The sequence below is a fragment of the Emydura macquarii genome, unplaced genomic scaffold (assembly GCF_026122565.2).
Source record: "Emydura macquarii macquarii isolate MOO-44397 ecotype Brisbane River unplaced genomic scaffold, CSIRO-AGI_Emac_v2 contig_1305, whole genome shotgun sequence".
Taxonomy (NCBI): Eukaryota; Metazoa; Chordata; order Testudines; family Chelidae; genus Emydura; species Emydura macquarii.
Genome location: NW_027131442.1, coordinates 2,206,826 through 2,223,219, shown reverse-complemented (window position 1 = coordinate 2,223,219; position 16,394 = coordinate 2,206,826). Strand labels below are relative to the sequence as shown.

The window sequence follows — 16,394 nt, the reverse complement described above, 5'->3', positions numbered from 1 at the left end:
TCGTGCTAGACTCCTAAATCCCTTAGGTGCTTTGAACATTTTGCCAAAGCTCTAACATGCCATCAATTTGAGCCGATCAAAAAGATTTTTGTTGGAAATTTCCCCTCCCCTCCCCCCCCCCAAAAAGTGTGGTTTAATCTCAGACAATTTCCATGATGAAAATGTCAATTTCAACTTTTTTTTAGTTTGTAAAGTGTTGTTTTTCATAGGTTCTAGGGCCAGAGGTGACCACTGTGGTCTAGCTAGTTTAGCTTCCTGCCCAACAAGCCAGAGAACTTCCTCAATATTTCAAATGATAGTGTCCTTTCACTTTAAACAAATTCAAATATCAAAAAAATATTTTGCTCAAGATAAAAGCAAATGTTGAAATACCATAATTCCCTGGGGGATGGAATTCCCAAACAAAGCCATGAAGACTCTACCCAGATATAACTCTACCCAGCTTCACGTGCTAAAGGTTTCAGCAGTGTTGCCAACCCTGGTGATTTTAATCACAACTTTTGTGATTTTTAGTGTTTGCTTAAAGCTCCATCTCTGGGAGGAATCTTGGCTTCCATTTAAGAACAAGGCAAGTTCCACCCCCGCTGGTTGGGGAGAAGAGGTGGAAAAACACAACCCTGGGTGGCTCCGAACCCAGGGACGAATAAACAGAACCCAATGTATTTTTACAATTTCATTTTGAGCAACTAGTATGATTTTGGAGGGCCTGACTCATGGATTTTGAAGACTTGCAGCTTCTAGTGGAGTGTGACAAATGCTAAGACAGTTGAGCAAACGTAGGCTCTTCCTTGGGCTGTAGCTAGGGTGACCATATGTCCCGTTTTGGCCGGGATGATCCCCTTTTTAAACCCTGTCCTGGACGTCTGGGTTGAGCCTGAGTGGCAGTGAGATCCAGGCAAGCTCAGATAGAAAACACCCACCTCTCCCTGCTACAGCTGGGCAGGCCTGGACACAAAAGACACGGCTGGGAAAGGGATTATTTTATAAAAATAAACCACTACAAATGATAAAAACATTAGATTTTGAAACTCAAGCTAGTGCAGAGAATAGCAGCCAATCCGATGCCAACCCCCATGGTAACTTCCTACCTTCCAGCCAATCCGATGCTACCCTCCCACTGCCCCCTCCCCGCCATGGTAACTTCCCAGCTCCCAGCCAATCCCACACCGTCTTCCTCCCCTCTCCCCCATGGTAACTCTCCAGTTCACCAGTCAACCCGGCTCCATCTCTCTGGTCAGATGCCAGATGCAGCAGCTGTGGGCAGGAGTCAGTGACCACTGGTGGGGAGGGTGGGGGATAAGATGAGCCAGGAAGAAGCTAAGGCCTGCTGGGGACTGGATGCTCAAGAGGAGAGAGGATTCCTGGGCTGCTGCCGTACCTGAAGGCACATGGGGACTGGGCCTTTCTACCTTCTAACACCCCATTCCCCACAGCCTCATCCCATCAGCCCCGACACCCTGAAACTAGGGGCCTGTCCTGCCGCTCGGTCCCTATCACCAGGTTCTGGCCGGTTTCCGGCATGGGTCTTCCAGTGCCTGGCCAGGTGGGCACTGGAAGGCCTGGCCGCACGCAGGGCAGCGATGGGGCCATTCCCCAGTGTGGACTCTCTGGTGGGTGGCAAGGTGGGCACACCGGGCGAAGCATTTGCACAGTGGACACAGGCGTATGGCTGCTCCCCCATGTGCTGCCGCCGCCGATGCACCACCAGGTGGGAGCTGTGTCTAAAGCTGGCCCCGCAGTCCGGGCAGCAGTAGGGGCACTCACCCGTGTGTCAGCACTGGTGCTGTGCCAGCTTGGAGAGATGGCTGAAGCCCTGGCCGCAGCAGGGGCACGAGAAGGGCCGGTGCTCCCCATGGGTGCGCCAGGTGACAGCTGTCGGAAGCTTTTCCCACAGTCTGAGCACCGGTGGGGCCGCCTCACGTGGGGGTCAGTCCCGTGCCCCACAGGCGGGAGCTCTAGTTGAGCCACTGGAAGGAGGTTCTCCCCATCGCTGTTTGTCACCAACCCATCAACCCCTGGAATGGAAAGAGGAACCAGATGTGACTCAGAGGGAAGTCAGGGCTTGATGCCTGGCTCTGACCATGTCCCTCCTGTTCTGTGGCTGCACGCGAGCATCAGTGCCTGTGCTTCCCGCTGTCCCCAGGCCTAGACCTTAAGAAGCAACATGTAATTCTGAGCACCTGAATCATAGAAAGTTAAGGCTGGAAGGGATCTCAGGAGATCATCTAGCCCAAGCTCCTGCTCAAGCAGGACCAACCCCAAATAAACCATCCCAGCCAGGGCTTTGTCAAGCTGGGCCTTAAAAACCACTTCACAGTCACCTGACTGGAGACGCATCAATCCCACGGCCAGCAGGGCCTACTGTGTCCATCCATGCAGCCCAGCTTCCTGCATAATCCAGGCCAGAGAACCTCCCCCAGTGATTCCTGCCTCCAGCTCCTGGTTGAGCTATAAGATAAAACACCTTCAGGAGGCCTAGCCTCTGAGGACATAATGAGCATCCGCCCCCTGAAAAGCAACCCCCTTTTAAGGGAGTTTGACTTTGTATTATACAGCCTGCTGAGTAAAAAAAAAAAAAAAAAAAAAAACTAGCGCTGCAGTAAACCAACAAAGCACACAGTAAATGGATTAAGAATTGATGACAGATCTCAAGGAGTGAGGAATCATTAACGAATGGGGGCGTTTCTAGGGACGTTCCACAGGGCACGGGTCCAGGCCTGATGCTATTTAACATTTCAGCAACGATCTGGAAGTAAATATAACATCACTGCTGATAAAATTGCAGGTGACAGCGAGATTGGTGGAGTGGTAAATAATGAGGTCAGGGCTGTCACACGCAAAGCGATCTGGATGGCTTGGTAAGCTGAGCTCATTCAAACAAGATGCCTTTTAATACAGCCAAGTGCAGCATCACCCATCTAGAAATAAGGGATGCAGGCAGACCTACAGGATGGTGGGCTGCATCATGGAAAGCAATGGCTCTGAGAAGGATCTATGGGTCACAGTGGACAGACCAGTGAATGTGAGCTCCTGCATGACACAGGCCTTTTGCCACAGCACAGTGGGAGGTCAGGCTGGATGGTCCAATGGTCCCCTCTGGCTGCAAACTCTATGAATAAGGCCACTCAGGCTGAACCCCAAAAGTCTCTAGTCATTTGTGAACATTGGGGTCACAGTCTTTAGAACATCTTATCCAAACCCTGAAACCCTTAGCCACACCCTGAAATGTGAGTATTACAGACATGCCGCTGCTGAGGTCAGGGCACCAGACACTGTGCAGCCACCGAGCGAAACACACTCCCTGCCCCTAGTTGGATCTCATGCTCTAGAGAGGCATTACAGAGACAAGGGGTTATTTTCCCTGTTTTGCAGGGCATCTGATTCATAGAGAGGGGTTTACACAAGGACAGGGTGGAGTCAGTAATAGAACCCAGGAATCCAGAGTCTCAGCCCCACACATCAGCCGCCACCTCCCAGCGCCACTGAACAGCAACCCCTGTGGCCAGGACACCAGCTCTGCCTCCCCATCTCACAGCAGGGCCAGCAATTCCTGGACAGACATGGGGGAGTTGGAGCTCCCTTAGGGTAACCCATTCCTCACCTGCATGGGCACCCATCAGGTTCTCCCAGGCCTCCACACCAAGCAGCTCCAGGATCCAGCTGTCGTCCCCCTGCGCTATCCTCCAAGCAGTGGGTTGGGACGGGAGAGAGAACGCAGTTAGCACAGTGCCCCTGGAGCTCACCTGAGACGGGCTCTTATCCCCAGCTGGAGCTGTAGGCACGTGGGAGGGGAGAGATGGGTGCAGGGAGGGCTACAGGCAAATGGCTACATTTCACCTGGGGGGCTCATGGCTCCCTGCACACAAGAGTGGGATATCTCAGGGGGATCCATGACTCCAGCCTTGGGGGTTCAGGCACCCCATAAGCCCAGGACACAGACACACACCACCAGCTCCCTGGGCAAGGAGACACTGATGCCAGCAGCTGGCAATCGCCCTTAGTAACCTGGCCGCACGAGGAGGCCGGGGTTAAGTAGCAGGGCAAGCCCAGGCCTTCTTCGTGGGGCAGTTCAGACCACACACACCAAGGGAAGGAGCAAAGGGAAGGAGTAGCACAGCTGCAGGAGATGCCACAGAGATAGCTGGAGGCAGGACTGAGAGGGGCAAGGTATGATGGTCTATGGAGGAGCCCACGGAGACACGTGAGGGGAGACACCTGGGGGTCTGGGACACTGAACCACCACATCCCAGCAGCTCTGGGGCACAGCTGGGGGAATCCCCCGTATCTTCCCTTGATCATTGACCCAGCATCCCCACTGGATTATAAACTCACCTGCACCTGGGACTGTTTGAATCAAGCAGCACCATTGCCATAGCAGGAGGGGCAGTGTATTTATAGAGAGCCCCTCCCATGGGCAGGGTTATGTCGATAAAGGGGTGGTGCCAGGGCCCCCCTGCATACACAGTTCTGGCCAGGCAGGGTGTGAGGACGGGATCTGTACACAAAGGCAGTATCTGGAATAGGCAGGAGCTGTAAGTCAAACTGTGCAGCAGATTTCCCGTTCAAGTCTCTCATGTGCAAGTTTCAGGCATGGCAAGAAGTGGCCGGCTGAGCTGTAGAAAATGGAGCTCTTCAGGGAAAGTAAGAAACATTTCCTAATCTGCCCCTTTGGGCAGTTTTGTTTTGGTTTTTTTTGGTTTTTATTTCAGTGGCTCATCTCACATGTCTTTTCTGGACCCCTTCTGGGAGAAATTGAAGCTGCTCTGGGAGCTGCATTTGGCAACTTCCCCCAACCAGGGATATGCAGCCAGCAATGCCACTCCTAAACATTTAAAGCCCCTGTGTCTGTCCTTTTCCCCCCTCCTCACACAAATCATGAGCCTGAAAAAATAATCCCGGCTGGGTTGCATTTAGCTTGGTGCATGTGATCACTCTGGAGAGGCGATTTCAATAATACACTGAGCCATCGCACACAAGCCGGCATAATCTGATTGCACTGGTAGCCCAGTAGACGCTCCCCTGAGTTGACACCAAAGAATCCGGCAGTTCAGATGTCGCCCTCTTTAGCTGCCGTTTATATTCCAGTCCACGTCACCCCCACTCATGAGTGACCAAGGTCAGGAAGCACAGCTAGTTGGAAAATGACCTTGGCTCTTTTGTTGTGCTTTGGTTTTGTTTATTGTTTGGGGTTTTTTTGTGTCCCTCCCCTGCAGAAAATTTAGACTTTGTGGACTACCTCCACAAGAGGTCTTGGGGCCCTCTGAGCCTCTCAAAACCCACGCTCAGCTGCCGCCTAACCACAGTTGGTGCCACAAGTCCTATATGGGCCAGATGGACAGAGGGACTTTAGGCGCTGTGAGACTGCACGTTGCAACACCCGCCCCCCCCCTTTTAGATGCCTAGGAAATCAGCAGGATGCACCTCGGCTCCCTGTGCGATGTGTGGGGTGGGAGAGTTACCCAGGAACAGGACCCACAAAAGCCCTCCCGCTGAGCTGGGTGCTGCCGAAGGGACTCAGTGGGGGGGAGGGCAATGAGATGGATGGCATGTGTCAGGAGCCCCCCCTCCCCTTCGGGTATGGCTACACCCCAGCCCCTGGGCTGTCTGCCCCGGCCCCGCTAGGGGGCAGCAACCCCTGGGGAGCCCAGCTCACCCTGAGAGGGCGAGGATAGTGATGGGGGGGTGGGGCTGCGGCACAGCCCCGCTCCCCCGTGAGCTGATTGGCGGTTAGCGGCCGAGGGGGGCGGGGCTTCTGCCGCCATGTTGGCCCGGGGCAGAAGGAGGCCGGGGGGCCGCGGTATGTTGGGCGGAGCGGTGCCGGCGCCATCTTTGTTGAGGGCAAGGTGACGGACGGACGGAAGGTGAGTGGCGGTTGTTCGCGGACCCCGCGGCGTCCGAGGAGCTGCCGCCTGGTGGGTGAGACTCAGCCCGGCCCGGCGCTGCGCTGCGCTCGGTATCCCGGGGAGCCGGCGGGACACACGGGACTGTGCGGCCGGCTAGAGACAGCCCGCAGCGCGTGGGGCGGGGTGCAATGAATGGAGGGAGGGGAGGAGAAGGAGGGGTGCAGGAGGAGGGGTGCATGCAGGGAGGAGGTGCAGGGGGAGGGGTGCATGCAGGGAGGAGGTGCAGGGGGAGGGGTGCATGCAGGGAGGAGGTGCAGGAGGAGGGGTGCATGCAGGGAGGGAGGGAGGGAGAGGTGGGGCTGTGGGGGGACAGCTGGTGAAGAGTAGTGTAGGTGGAGGTGTTGGGAGAGGGATGCATGGTGGTGGGACGGGAGGGATGCATGGTGGAGGTGCAGAGGGAGGGGAGGGTAGGTAGAGGTCCAGGAGGAAGGGTGCATGGAGGGAAGGAGGGTGTTGGGGGGAGAGGTGCATGGTGGGGTGGGGTGAAGGTAGGTGGAGGTGCAGGGGGTGAGGTGAGGGTAGGTGGAAGTGTGGGAGGAGGGGTGCATGGGCTGTATACACGGTTGCCTTGGCTCCCTCCCGCAGAAAGGGAAAGGTTGGAGGCTGGGCCCAGCCTTGCTTTGCTAGGCCCTGGGAATTCCTGCTGTGTGCTCCTAAGAAAACCCTAAACCAAACCCAGTAGGGGAGGTGTAGCTCCAGAAGTGTCGGCTCCTGTTGGAAGGAGCTGCCCAGCCTGGTCCTCCTTCCCTCTGTCCGACTGGCTGGAGCGGTGCACGGTTGCTGCAACTGGACTCACTGCACACGGTTACTGCCAAGTCCAAATGTTTCAGCATGAGCTAAAGGTGGAAAAACCAATCAACCCAATTCATGGCTCGTGTGAGCAAGTTCGGGAAGGTAGCAAAGAAAGTCTGAGCTGCAGAAATTGCAAAGAACAAGTGAGTGGGATGGCAGAGACTATAGGGGAAACATTTTGCTGAATGCAGTGGGAAGGAGGAGACAACCGAACCACTAACTTTGGCTAAACATATGCAACTATTAGGCTCAGACTCCGAGTTTGAAGGTACAGATATTAACTACATTGCCGTTGCTGAGTAGATCAGAAGGAAACTGAATCCAGGTCAGCCAAAGAAAATGGGGAGAAAGCATCACGTTTTTTTCAATCACAAAGAACAACTCCAGAATTGAAACAAGGGAGAGACTGGAAAATTGCAGAATTTTTTTTATAGCTGTAATATTCCCTTTTTTTGTTGAGCATCCAACTTGTCTAGCAATGATCAGCTGCCTCAGGCCAGGCTACAAAGCACCCAATCAAAAGCAGGTAGCAGGTGAACAGTGAAATGCAGTTACTGATGCTTGAGGGTGAAAGTAAGCAACTAATTACATGGAAAAGCAGTTCCATTAATACAAGATGGCTGGAGTAACGTGCACAACCAGTGACAGCTAACTGCATGCAACTAACTGTGGTTCATGCTTCCGTGGTTGATACTAGAAGGAATAAGACTGGAAAGTGCTATACTACACTGGGAAGAGAAGCCAAGGCATAAGCAAATGAACTGTACAGTTGCGTTGTGAAGAGCTACATGACAGAAAACAAGAAAAAGATGCCAAGTCTGAGAAGTGATTTGGGACAAGATGATGACATTTGGGTTACTTATCAGCGGTGCATCACATTGGCTAAATCTCCTTGCGCAAGAACCAACAGCTTTGATGAAATGTGGTAGATTTACAAAAGTACTTTTGTAATCGCTGTCAGCCTGGAGCATGGTTAAAAGAATGCGAAGGATCTGGAAAACCCCAAATCCCTGGTGACACACAATGGAACAGTCAGATAACATGCCTGGAAACATACGTTAAAAATGGGCCACATTATCTCAGCATTGTGAGCAATCATGAAGCAGAATTTGAAGACAGAGTGGTCAATATAATGAACATTCAAGGAATTTACCAAGAAGCAAAGAACTTGATCAGTCAATTGAAACCAGTTGCTGTGGTCCTTGACACACTCCAAAGGAACACATCAACAATTGCTCTTGCATGCAAAGTATGCTTGGACCTGCTCATAAATGAAGATATTGCACCACATAAAGCAAAAGTACAAAACAGATTTCATGAGGCAATTACTCCTGTACACATATTGGCCAACCTTCTTCATCCAAAATATGCTGGAAAGAAATTTTTAGCTGAACAAGAAGACATTGCAAGTTGCTTTGCAAAAATCCCAACTTTGTACCATATTTACTTGTTTTTAAAGCAAAAGAATCTCTGTATCCAAAAATCATTGTTTTCATCCACTGTCAAAGAAAATGATGAAAAAATCTGAAGGATGCTGCCGGTCCATTTAACTTCATAGAACTGGGGGAGCTATTGCATCAGTATCCAGCAAGTTCAGCAAGCATTGAACGAATCTTTTAAACTTTGGATACATCCATTCATAACTGAGGAATTGGCTCGGTCTATCCGCTGCATCAAAGTTGGTCTTCTGCTATAGAATGTTGCATGGCCAAATGGACCTGGCCTGGTTGTCTGCAAGTCAGTATGCTTCTAATTGCTTAACACTTCAGGCCTACAACTCTGCATTTACTGTTGTTTGCATATAATGAAATGTTTCTTTGATTTGTTTGTATAATATTGAAAACTGAAATGAGCTGTATAATTTCCTTGAGAAAATACTAAACCAAAATGTACACAGGCTTTCCGATGTTCCTATTCTAATTACATATATTCATATTATGCCCAGTGCAGTTTTACTTTTTATTTGTGTAATCCTACATTAATCGCAGAATCTACTGCCTTATGTAACCATAATTTGAATATGTTACTAAAACCAAGAATAATGTGGGGTGCATTAATGAAGCAGTTTTTAAAATAGAAAATTCCTTAAAGTGAGACTAACTAGTTTTTCCCAGGGTGGTAACCACCATGATTTTACCTACTTAAAAAACATCTGTAGTAAATACCACGCTATCCCTGGTGTGCATGGGATGGAGAGAAGGATGGGTGGGTGGGGCTGGTGGGATAGGAGGATGGGTGCTCATGGGGATGGAGATGTGGGTGGGTGCAGGGGTGGTGGATGGGCATGGCGGTGGGTGGAGATGTGAGTGGGTGGGAGTGCATGGAGGTTGGGATGTTGGATGTGGAGGTGGAGGTGTGGGTGGGGGTGTGTGGTAATGGATGGGTTCTGCCACCAATCCTAGCAAGCACCCCTTTCTGGCCACCCGCTACAGCTGCTTTAAGGGGAATCCAAACCTCTGTGGTCTGGATCCCTGGGATATTTCAAGCTGCTGGAGCTTGAATGGCATTCTCCTGCTTCAGTCTCAGGGTCCCTAGCCACACACGCAGAGCACAGACCTATCATCTGGCACCCCCCTGCCAGTGTTGGAAACCTATTGTCCAGCCACCTACCCCTCTGGTGCAATGCTGGCCCTTTAGGCTCCCCAGTACCTGAACTCACTTGCCACAAATCCACAGGATCAGGGCGAAACCCCAGGTTTTAAACAGCATCATGGAACCCTTCAGTGCGCCAGTCCCCTCAAGGGGTCTTGTTCTTCCTCTGGGGCAGGGCAGTCCACACGGCCTCACTGCCTCTGAGATGGAGCCTCTGGGTCCAGCCCTCCTGCTTCACCCCGTGAGCTCCGCCCTGCACGCTGACAGGGCCGTGGCTGGGCAAAGGGCAGCTGGCCTCAGTTGCACTGTCCTCTCGCTCTCTCCCCAGGGTGCGATGTTCGTGGCCCTGCACCGTCTTCGTCCAGCCGCGTGCCCCACACCCGACACCACGAGGACAAGTGGCTCTGTGCGGGGGTACCTGTCCCAGGAGAATGAGCAGCGGTGCCGTGGGCTGCTGGAAGCCTCCACTAGACGCTATCGACAGGAGGCGGTTTCAGCGGCTGTGCTGGTGGCGCTGTGCTCTGTGGGTGGCTACCCAGCCCTGCTGTACACACTGCGCTCCAGCACGCTGACGGACCAGCACAAGGGTGACGTCAGGTACCCCTGCCCTGGACTTGCTCAGTGCCCTGCTGCCCCAGCCCTGGCCCCACTGCATGCACAGCTCTGCTGGTGCCCCTCAATCTCAACCTGCATCCCTGCTGGCCCAGTCCTGCACTCCCCCCCGAACTTCCACGGCTCTGCTGGTATCCCTCGGTCCTGACCCACACCCTTGTCATCTCAGCTCTGGGCTTCCCCCACCTGCTCCCACAGCTGTGCTGGTGCCCTTCAATCCCAGCCTGCACCCCTTGCTATCCCAGCCCTGGGCACCCCTCACATATAGCTCTGCTGGTGCCCCTTCATCCCCGTTCCAATAGTTAACAGAAGCTCTTCTCTGCAGTCTTGTGATAAGTCTGTGACCCTTTCTCCAGTCCCTGAGTGGCCGGTGAAAGGGTGGAAGATGCCTCAGTGGCCGTGGCAGGCAGCCGGGGCAATGGGTCCTGCCTCTCTAAGGAGACTCTGGTTTTCTTGTTGCAGTTTCCCAGGCGGCAAACGGGACAGCACAGACCAGGATGTGATCGCCACAGCGCTGAGGGAGACGCAGGAAGAACTGGGCCTGCACCTGGGGGCCGAGAGCATCTGGGGGGTCATGAGACCTCTACCCAGCGGGGTAACAGCACTCAACTCCCCTGGCGGTGTGGGGGGGAATCTCTGGGGTGGGGGTTCCGGGGCAGTGAAGGAAGGGCGGGGGTCCTGTCTGAGACAAGGTCCCGTGGGGGGTTGTGTGTGTGTGTGTGTGTGTGTGGGGGGGTCTCCAGGATTCTGTGGGAAGAAAATGTGATGGGGGAAGGGGGAATCTCTGGGGTGGGATCATGTGGGAGGAGCAGCATGAAGGGAGGGGAGTTGCTCTGGAACAGGGTCCCATGCAAGGCAGCCGTGTGAATTGGGTCCCCTTGAGGGGAGCACCGTGAGGCTGAGGTCTGCCAGGGGCATCACCTGGGAGTGGCAATGTGAGGTGTGGGGGGTGGGTGTTGGGGGGGTGGTCTTTCTGAGGGAGTGCTGTGAGATGGGGAAGGGTCCTATGGGGTAGGGTGCACTGTAAGGCACGGGTGTCCCATTGTGAGGTAGAGGGCCATGGGGGGAGATGCTGAGGTGGAAGACCACAGGGGGGTGTGTGTCTGAGACAGAGTGGGTTTCAGGGGGAGGCAGAGGGGTCCCATGCGGGGTCTCTTAGGTGGGGGGATTCCAGGGAGGTGGTGCTGCAAGGTGGAGGAGGGTCCTGAGGGAGGGTGATGAGGTGGTGGTGGTGGGGGGGTGTTCCTAGGGAAGCCAGTCTCAGTGGAGTCTCACTCTGGTTTCCTTCCAGAGGAGGGGACTCACTGTTGCTCCCGTCCTGGCAAATCTGGGCCCCTTGGAGAGTGTGTGTCTGAGCCCCAACCCACAGGAGGTGAGCCCCACACAGACCCCACCCTGCCATGGCTGTGCCGCCTGGGGCTGCCCTTAACACATTCAGGACCCTAGCCCGCGGGAGGCGCCCCAGCCCAGTGAGCGTGCCGGCTCCCTGCAGGGAGGGAGATCAGCAGAACTCATGGGCAGTGGGGCTTGCGCTCAGTGGGGCAGCTGGGCCAGTGTCACCGTGGACCTGATTGCCTGCATCAGGCTCCCTGGCCGTCACTCGTGGTCTGGCCGAGTGAACCTTCCCGACTACCCTGGCTGAGGCCCAGCCCAAAGACCCCTGTTTGAGGACCCCTCCCCTGCCCAGCAACTCCCCTCCTGCAGCTACTGGAGACCTCCACCTAGCCACCGACTTGGGCAGTGGGATCCCGGCTGAGAGAGAAACCCCAAGACAGGCTACTCTACACTTAAATATTAGGATGACACAGCTGTGGTTCTTGGGGGTATGAAGAGTCCCCACCCAAGTGCCAAAGCTGTGCCAGCCTTGCCCCCGGAGCGGAAGGGGCTAGGTCAAGAGAAGAACGCTTCTGACAACCTAGCTACCGCCAGCATTGCAAGAAGCATCTCCACTATGGCACCATAGCTGTGCTGCCGTAACACCCTTCTTGTAGACAGGGCCTGAGGCTACGGCTACACTGACAGCGGCAAATTAGCTGCCATCAGATCGATTGCTCTGGATCGACTGAGCGGTCAGTGCAGACCCACTCAGTCAATCCAGAAATCAACGTACTAAGTCCAGCTACACAAGTAGCATAGCGCTGCAGCGCAGCACAGTAAAGACGGAGCGCAGAAGACAAGCTCAGCAGTTTACGGGAGTTACACAAGTTTTTTGAGTACTTTGCATAACTTGCATCAACTGCCGCCGAATCTTGCAGGTAAGTGTAGACAGGGTCTGAGAAAAACTGCCCATGATGGGGAATCCACCCTTGTTCCAAGCATTATTGTCCCTGCTTGTTAGCACCTCATTTCCAGTCTGTCTCAGGTGATGGGGTCTCACTGTGCCTCTGTCTACAGAGCCCTCTGGTCTCAGCAATGCCCTCTGTGTGGAGATCCTTATGTACACACAGCAAGTCGCCTCTTCATCTTCTGTAACTAAGTGGGAACTTTTTGTAATAATGTTTATGAATCTGCTGTGTGCCTCAGTTTCCCCCCATACTTTGCAATGCTATCCAGTGGGGGGAAATTTTTAAATGGGAAATTGTCATTGAGAGGGTGGGTTTCCAGTGGGGTCCCAGAGGAACTTGTCCTTGGCTTTATACGATTTAATATTTTTTATCAATGACCTGGAAGCAAACACAAAATTGTCACCAATAACGTGTGCTGATGACACAAAAAGCAGGGGAGCGATAAATAATGAAGACAGGTCACTAATACCAAGTGGGAAACTGGGCACAAGCAAACAATATGTTTTAAATAGAGGTAAATGTATACATCTAGGAACAAAATGTAGGCCATTTTTACAGGATGGGGACTGTATCCTCAGACACAGAGACTCAGAAAAGGATCAGGGGGTTGTAGTAGATAATCTGAGACCACTGCTGGATACACCGTGACAAGTTCTGGTGCCCACAGTTCAAGAAGGATTTTGATGAGTTGGAGAGAGGAGTCAGGGAAGATCTATGAAAATGATTACCTGCTCTATAGTGATCGTCTTAAGGTGCTCAGTCTATTTAGCTTAACAAAGAGAAGGTTGAGAGGTGATTTGATCCCAGTCTCTAAGTACCTAAAGGGGAAACAAACATTTGATCATGTGTGCTTCAATTTAGCAGCAAAAGGTCTAACATGATCCAATGGCTGGCAGTTGAAGTTAGACAAATGCAGACTGGAAATAAGGTGTAAACTTTTAACACTGAGTGTAATTAACCACTGGGACAAGTTAGCAAAGCTCATGGTGGATTCTCCGTCACTGGCCATGTTTAAAGCAAGACTGAATATTTCTCTCAAAGCTCTGCTCTAGGGATTATTTGGGGGCAGGTCTCTGGCCTGTGTTACACAGGAGGCCAGACAAGATGATCACAGTTGTCCTTTCTGGCCTTGGCATCTATGAAAAAGTGGTTGTCTGCTTGTGGAGCAGCACAGGCAACAGGAGGTGCAGATGTCGCCATTAAGGAACTGGCTAGAACCTGCAGACCTTAGCCAGATCAATGCATAAGCCAAAAAAGTCAGTAGGAAACCCCGGTGACAAGAACATGTAGCAACCAAGAGACAAGGAAGGAGGTTCCCGCACAGCTTGGGGCAGGGAAGCAGAGGTAAGAGGCCAGCTCGATAACCAAGGACTGAGGGACTGGGAAGGCACAGGGAATTGACATTTGAGAGACATGGCTTGCTCCTCTGGGACTGAAAACATGACAGAGAGCCTGAGATGGAGGCCAAGCAGAATGGCAGGTTGATCCTATGGGCTTGGCTAGGTGGAGTGTATCTTAACCTTTATTTCTCTCTGCTCCCCTAAGGACTTTCCCAGGCTGGGTTCCAGGGGACTAATAAACCTTACTCTGTTGGGAAAAGGCTGCCTGGTGTCACTGCAAATACTATCTGGGGTGCATTAGTCCCTGAAGAGTGTAAAAGTCCGTGAGCAGGAGTTTGTCACACGTGGACTTGCTGAGGAGGGCTCACAGGGTGACATAGGAGGGCTGGTGCCCAGAGGCAGCAAGGCCACATGGCCTGCGCTTGAGAAAGAGTGGACCCCTTTGGGGACTAGCACACTGAAGGGCTCCTCCAAGGGACTCTAAACGCTCGGGTGCAGCATCGAGCCGGTGGCTCCATGCCACTGTCTCGTGGCTAGAGCCACTAGCAGATGCCCTCTCTGGCCAGGGCCACTCCCAGCACTGGATGCAATAGCCTATGGGGGGGGTCTCATCCCAGCATGCACACAGCTGCTCCCACTCCCCATCTCTACTTGTACATCCAGCACCGCCCTCACTGCTCAACCTGCAGGACCCACAAGGGCTAATGAGGGGCCCAGCTTCCCCAGGACAGTTCCTACCCTTCAACTTGACCCTTGGCCTCCATTCCCAGCTGCAGGAGCTGGCATGGGGCAGGGTTGGATGTTGGAAAAGGCCAGGTTTACCCAGGATCCGGGTCACTCTGATGTATTCCCCGCCCTTATTTCCCATCCTGCTACCTGTGGGTACATCTACCCCCCTTTTAAAACTTGCTGCAGTTCGTGTGAGCCCTGGGCTCGTGCCATAGCTCTGAAACCAGCTGCAGAGACGTGCAGGTTTGAGCGCCGCTGCTGAGGAATGGGGTGAGGCCCCAGAGCCCAAGCCACATCTACTCAGCTGTTAACACCCCAGCATGAGCCCCACTCTGTTGCCCCAGGCTGTGAGATGCTCTACCCTGAGGTCCTCAAAGCATCCAAGTCCTGTTTGTGGTGCCTGCCTGCTTGGCCAGCAGCCCTCACTGATAAAGCTGTTAAATGGCAGAGGCTGAGCTCAGATCCCAGAGGCCACCCTGGAAAAGGCTCCATCAGCTCCCTGCTGGCAAGTCACTTTGGGGAACTGGCCCATCTTTAACCCTTTGCTGGGGGCCATGTCGCCTTGCTGTGGAGTCTCCCCTGCTATCACCCTCGCTTTGAAAGCAGCACCCAGCTCAGCCTGCAGCAGCACTAGTCCAGAGGGGAACGGCCCAGGAGATGGCTCCCAGGGGAGTGGTGGGATGAGCCCAGCCCAGCAGGTAGCTCATGGGCAGGATACTGCCCTGCTGCAGCATCTGTGCTCAAGAATACACTCCCTTCCCATGGAGAGGGACATGGGGTCAGGGAGGCTTGTCCAGAAGGGAGCAGCCATAGTCCCCACGCTTGCTCTACTATAAGTGGTACAGTACCATGTGCTGAGGGCACAGAACATTGGGGCACTAGGGTTTACCTAGCCCGCCCGGTGGGCGAGGGGACCAAGGGCCGTGTGCACGGGTAATGCAGAACCTGGCAGGCAAGGCAGCACCAACATGCCCTTTCTGTTTCTCTTTGCCCCCAGGTTGAGGATGTTTTCACCCTCCCCCTGGCTCACCTGCTGCAGGCACAGAACCAGGCCTACACCCACTTCCGCCACCAGGGCCGCTACAGCCACACACTGCCCATCTTCCTCAGCGGCCGCTACCGGGTGTGGGGGCTAACAGCCATCATCACGGACCTCACCCTGGCCCTGCTGGCACCCACCGCCTACCGCCGGCGAACGTGCCCACCCAGCACCCGCTGAGCCCCCAGCCCTGCCCACTGCCCAGCACCACAGCATGGAGAGAGCCAGCTGGCCTGGCTGGCTGAGATCCCCCTGGAGGCAGAGAGCTACAGGGGTAGGCTGGACAAGGTCCTCCCCCCCATCCCATGGGCAGAAAGAGTGGGATGGTGGCAGGCTGGATGGTGTCCCCGCCCCTCCCCCTCCCACTGGTGTGTGGGACAGAGCTGAGGGGGTGAGCAGGGATGGGACCCCAGCCCCAGTGATAATCCTGGTGGGATTTACATGGTGTCAGATGTGGGGGGAGGGGAAGGGGAGATGCTGACAAGGGCTGTGAGATCTGTGGATTCTGGATCCTGCTGTATATGATGTGGGACCTACACATAAACAAACCTCCCTGAGCTCAGCGTGCCACCTCACTGCTGTGGGGGGGGGGAGAAGGGAGTGGCCTAGGGCCAGGTGTTGCCCCCTGCCGGGCCTCCGTTGCCGCCCTGCAGGAAATTTCAACAGGGACTCGGATAAGGCCTCCCCCCATTTACCCCACCCCTGCCAGCAATGGGAGCCAGAGGAACCCCTAGGTCCTTAGCCCCACCCCTTCCCACAGGCTTCCCCTGCCCCCCGCTTCCACTCACACACATAGACTCTATGCAAGCCCTCTGTAGCCAGGCCTCACCATGCCTCCCTGCCACAGACACTGGGGGTACCGCCACAGACTGCACTCCCCAACCCACACACACACCCTTCCCCCAAATAGACACACACATGTTGCTGGCAGGCTTGTTACTGGGGAGGAGAAGGGATGAGCTAGCACAGGATAAGCACCTCTCTGCATGGTGCCCACACAGCCTGTCGCTATGTATAGCAGGAGCTAGAGCCCAACAGGACCTGTCCACCAGAGAACAACCCAATTCTGTGGGGCAATGGTTGGATCCACTCACCACCTGCT

The 16,394-nt window shown here is 54.1% G+C and overlaps 1 protein-coding gene across 5 annotated transcripts; it reads left to right on the top strand.

Moving 5' to 3' along the window:
- Nucleotides 1-4,495: 4,495 nt before the first annotated feature.
- NUDT8 (nudix hydrolase 8) lies at nt 4,496-15,785 on the top strand. 5 transcript variants are annotated; one of them, XM_067550671.1, is made up of 5 exons: nt 4,496-4,641; nt 9,616-9,884; nt 10,362-10,494; nt 11,191-11,271; nt 15,251-15,785. In XM_067550671.1, the coding sequence occupies exons 1-5, from the start codon at nt 4,591-4,593 to the stop codon at nt 15,470-15,472; spliced, it is 756 nt and encodes a 251-aa protein (XP_067406772.1). In that variant the 5' UTR covers nt 4,496-4,590; the 3' UTR covers nt 15,473-15,785. The 5 variants fall into 5 exon arrangements, with proteins under 5 accessions (XP_067406772.1, XP_067406776.1, XP_067406775.1 ...); XM_067550675.1 differs by lacking the exon at nt 15,251-15,785 and adding an exon at nt 13,730-15,203; XM_067550672.1 differs by lacking the exon at nt 4,496-4,641 and adding an exon at nt 5,802-5,861.
- Nucleotides 15,786-16,394: the final 609 nt, after the last annotated feature.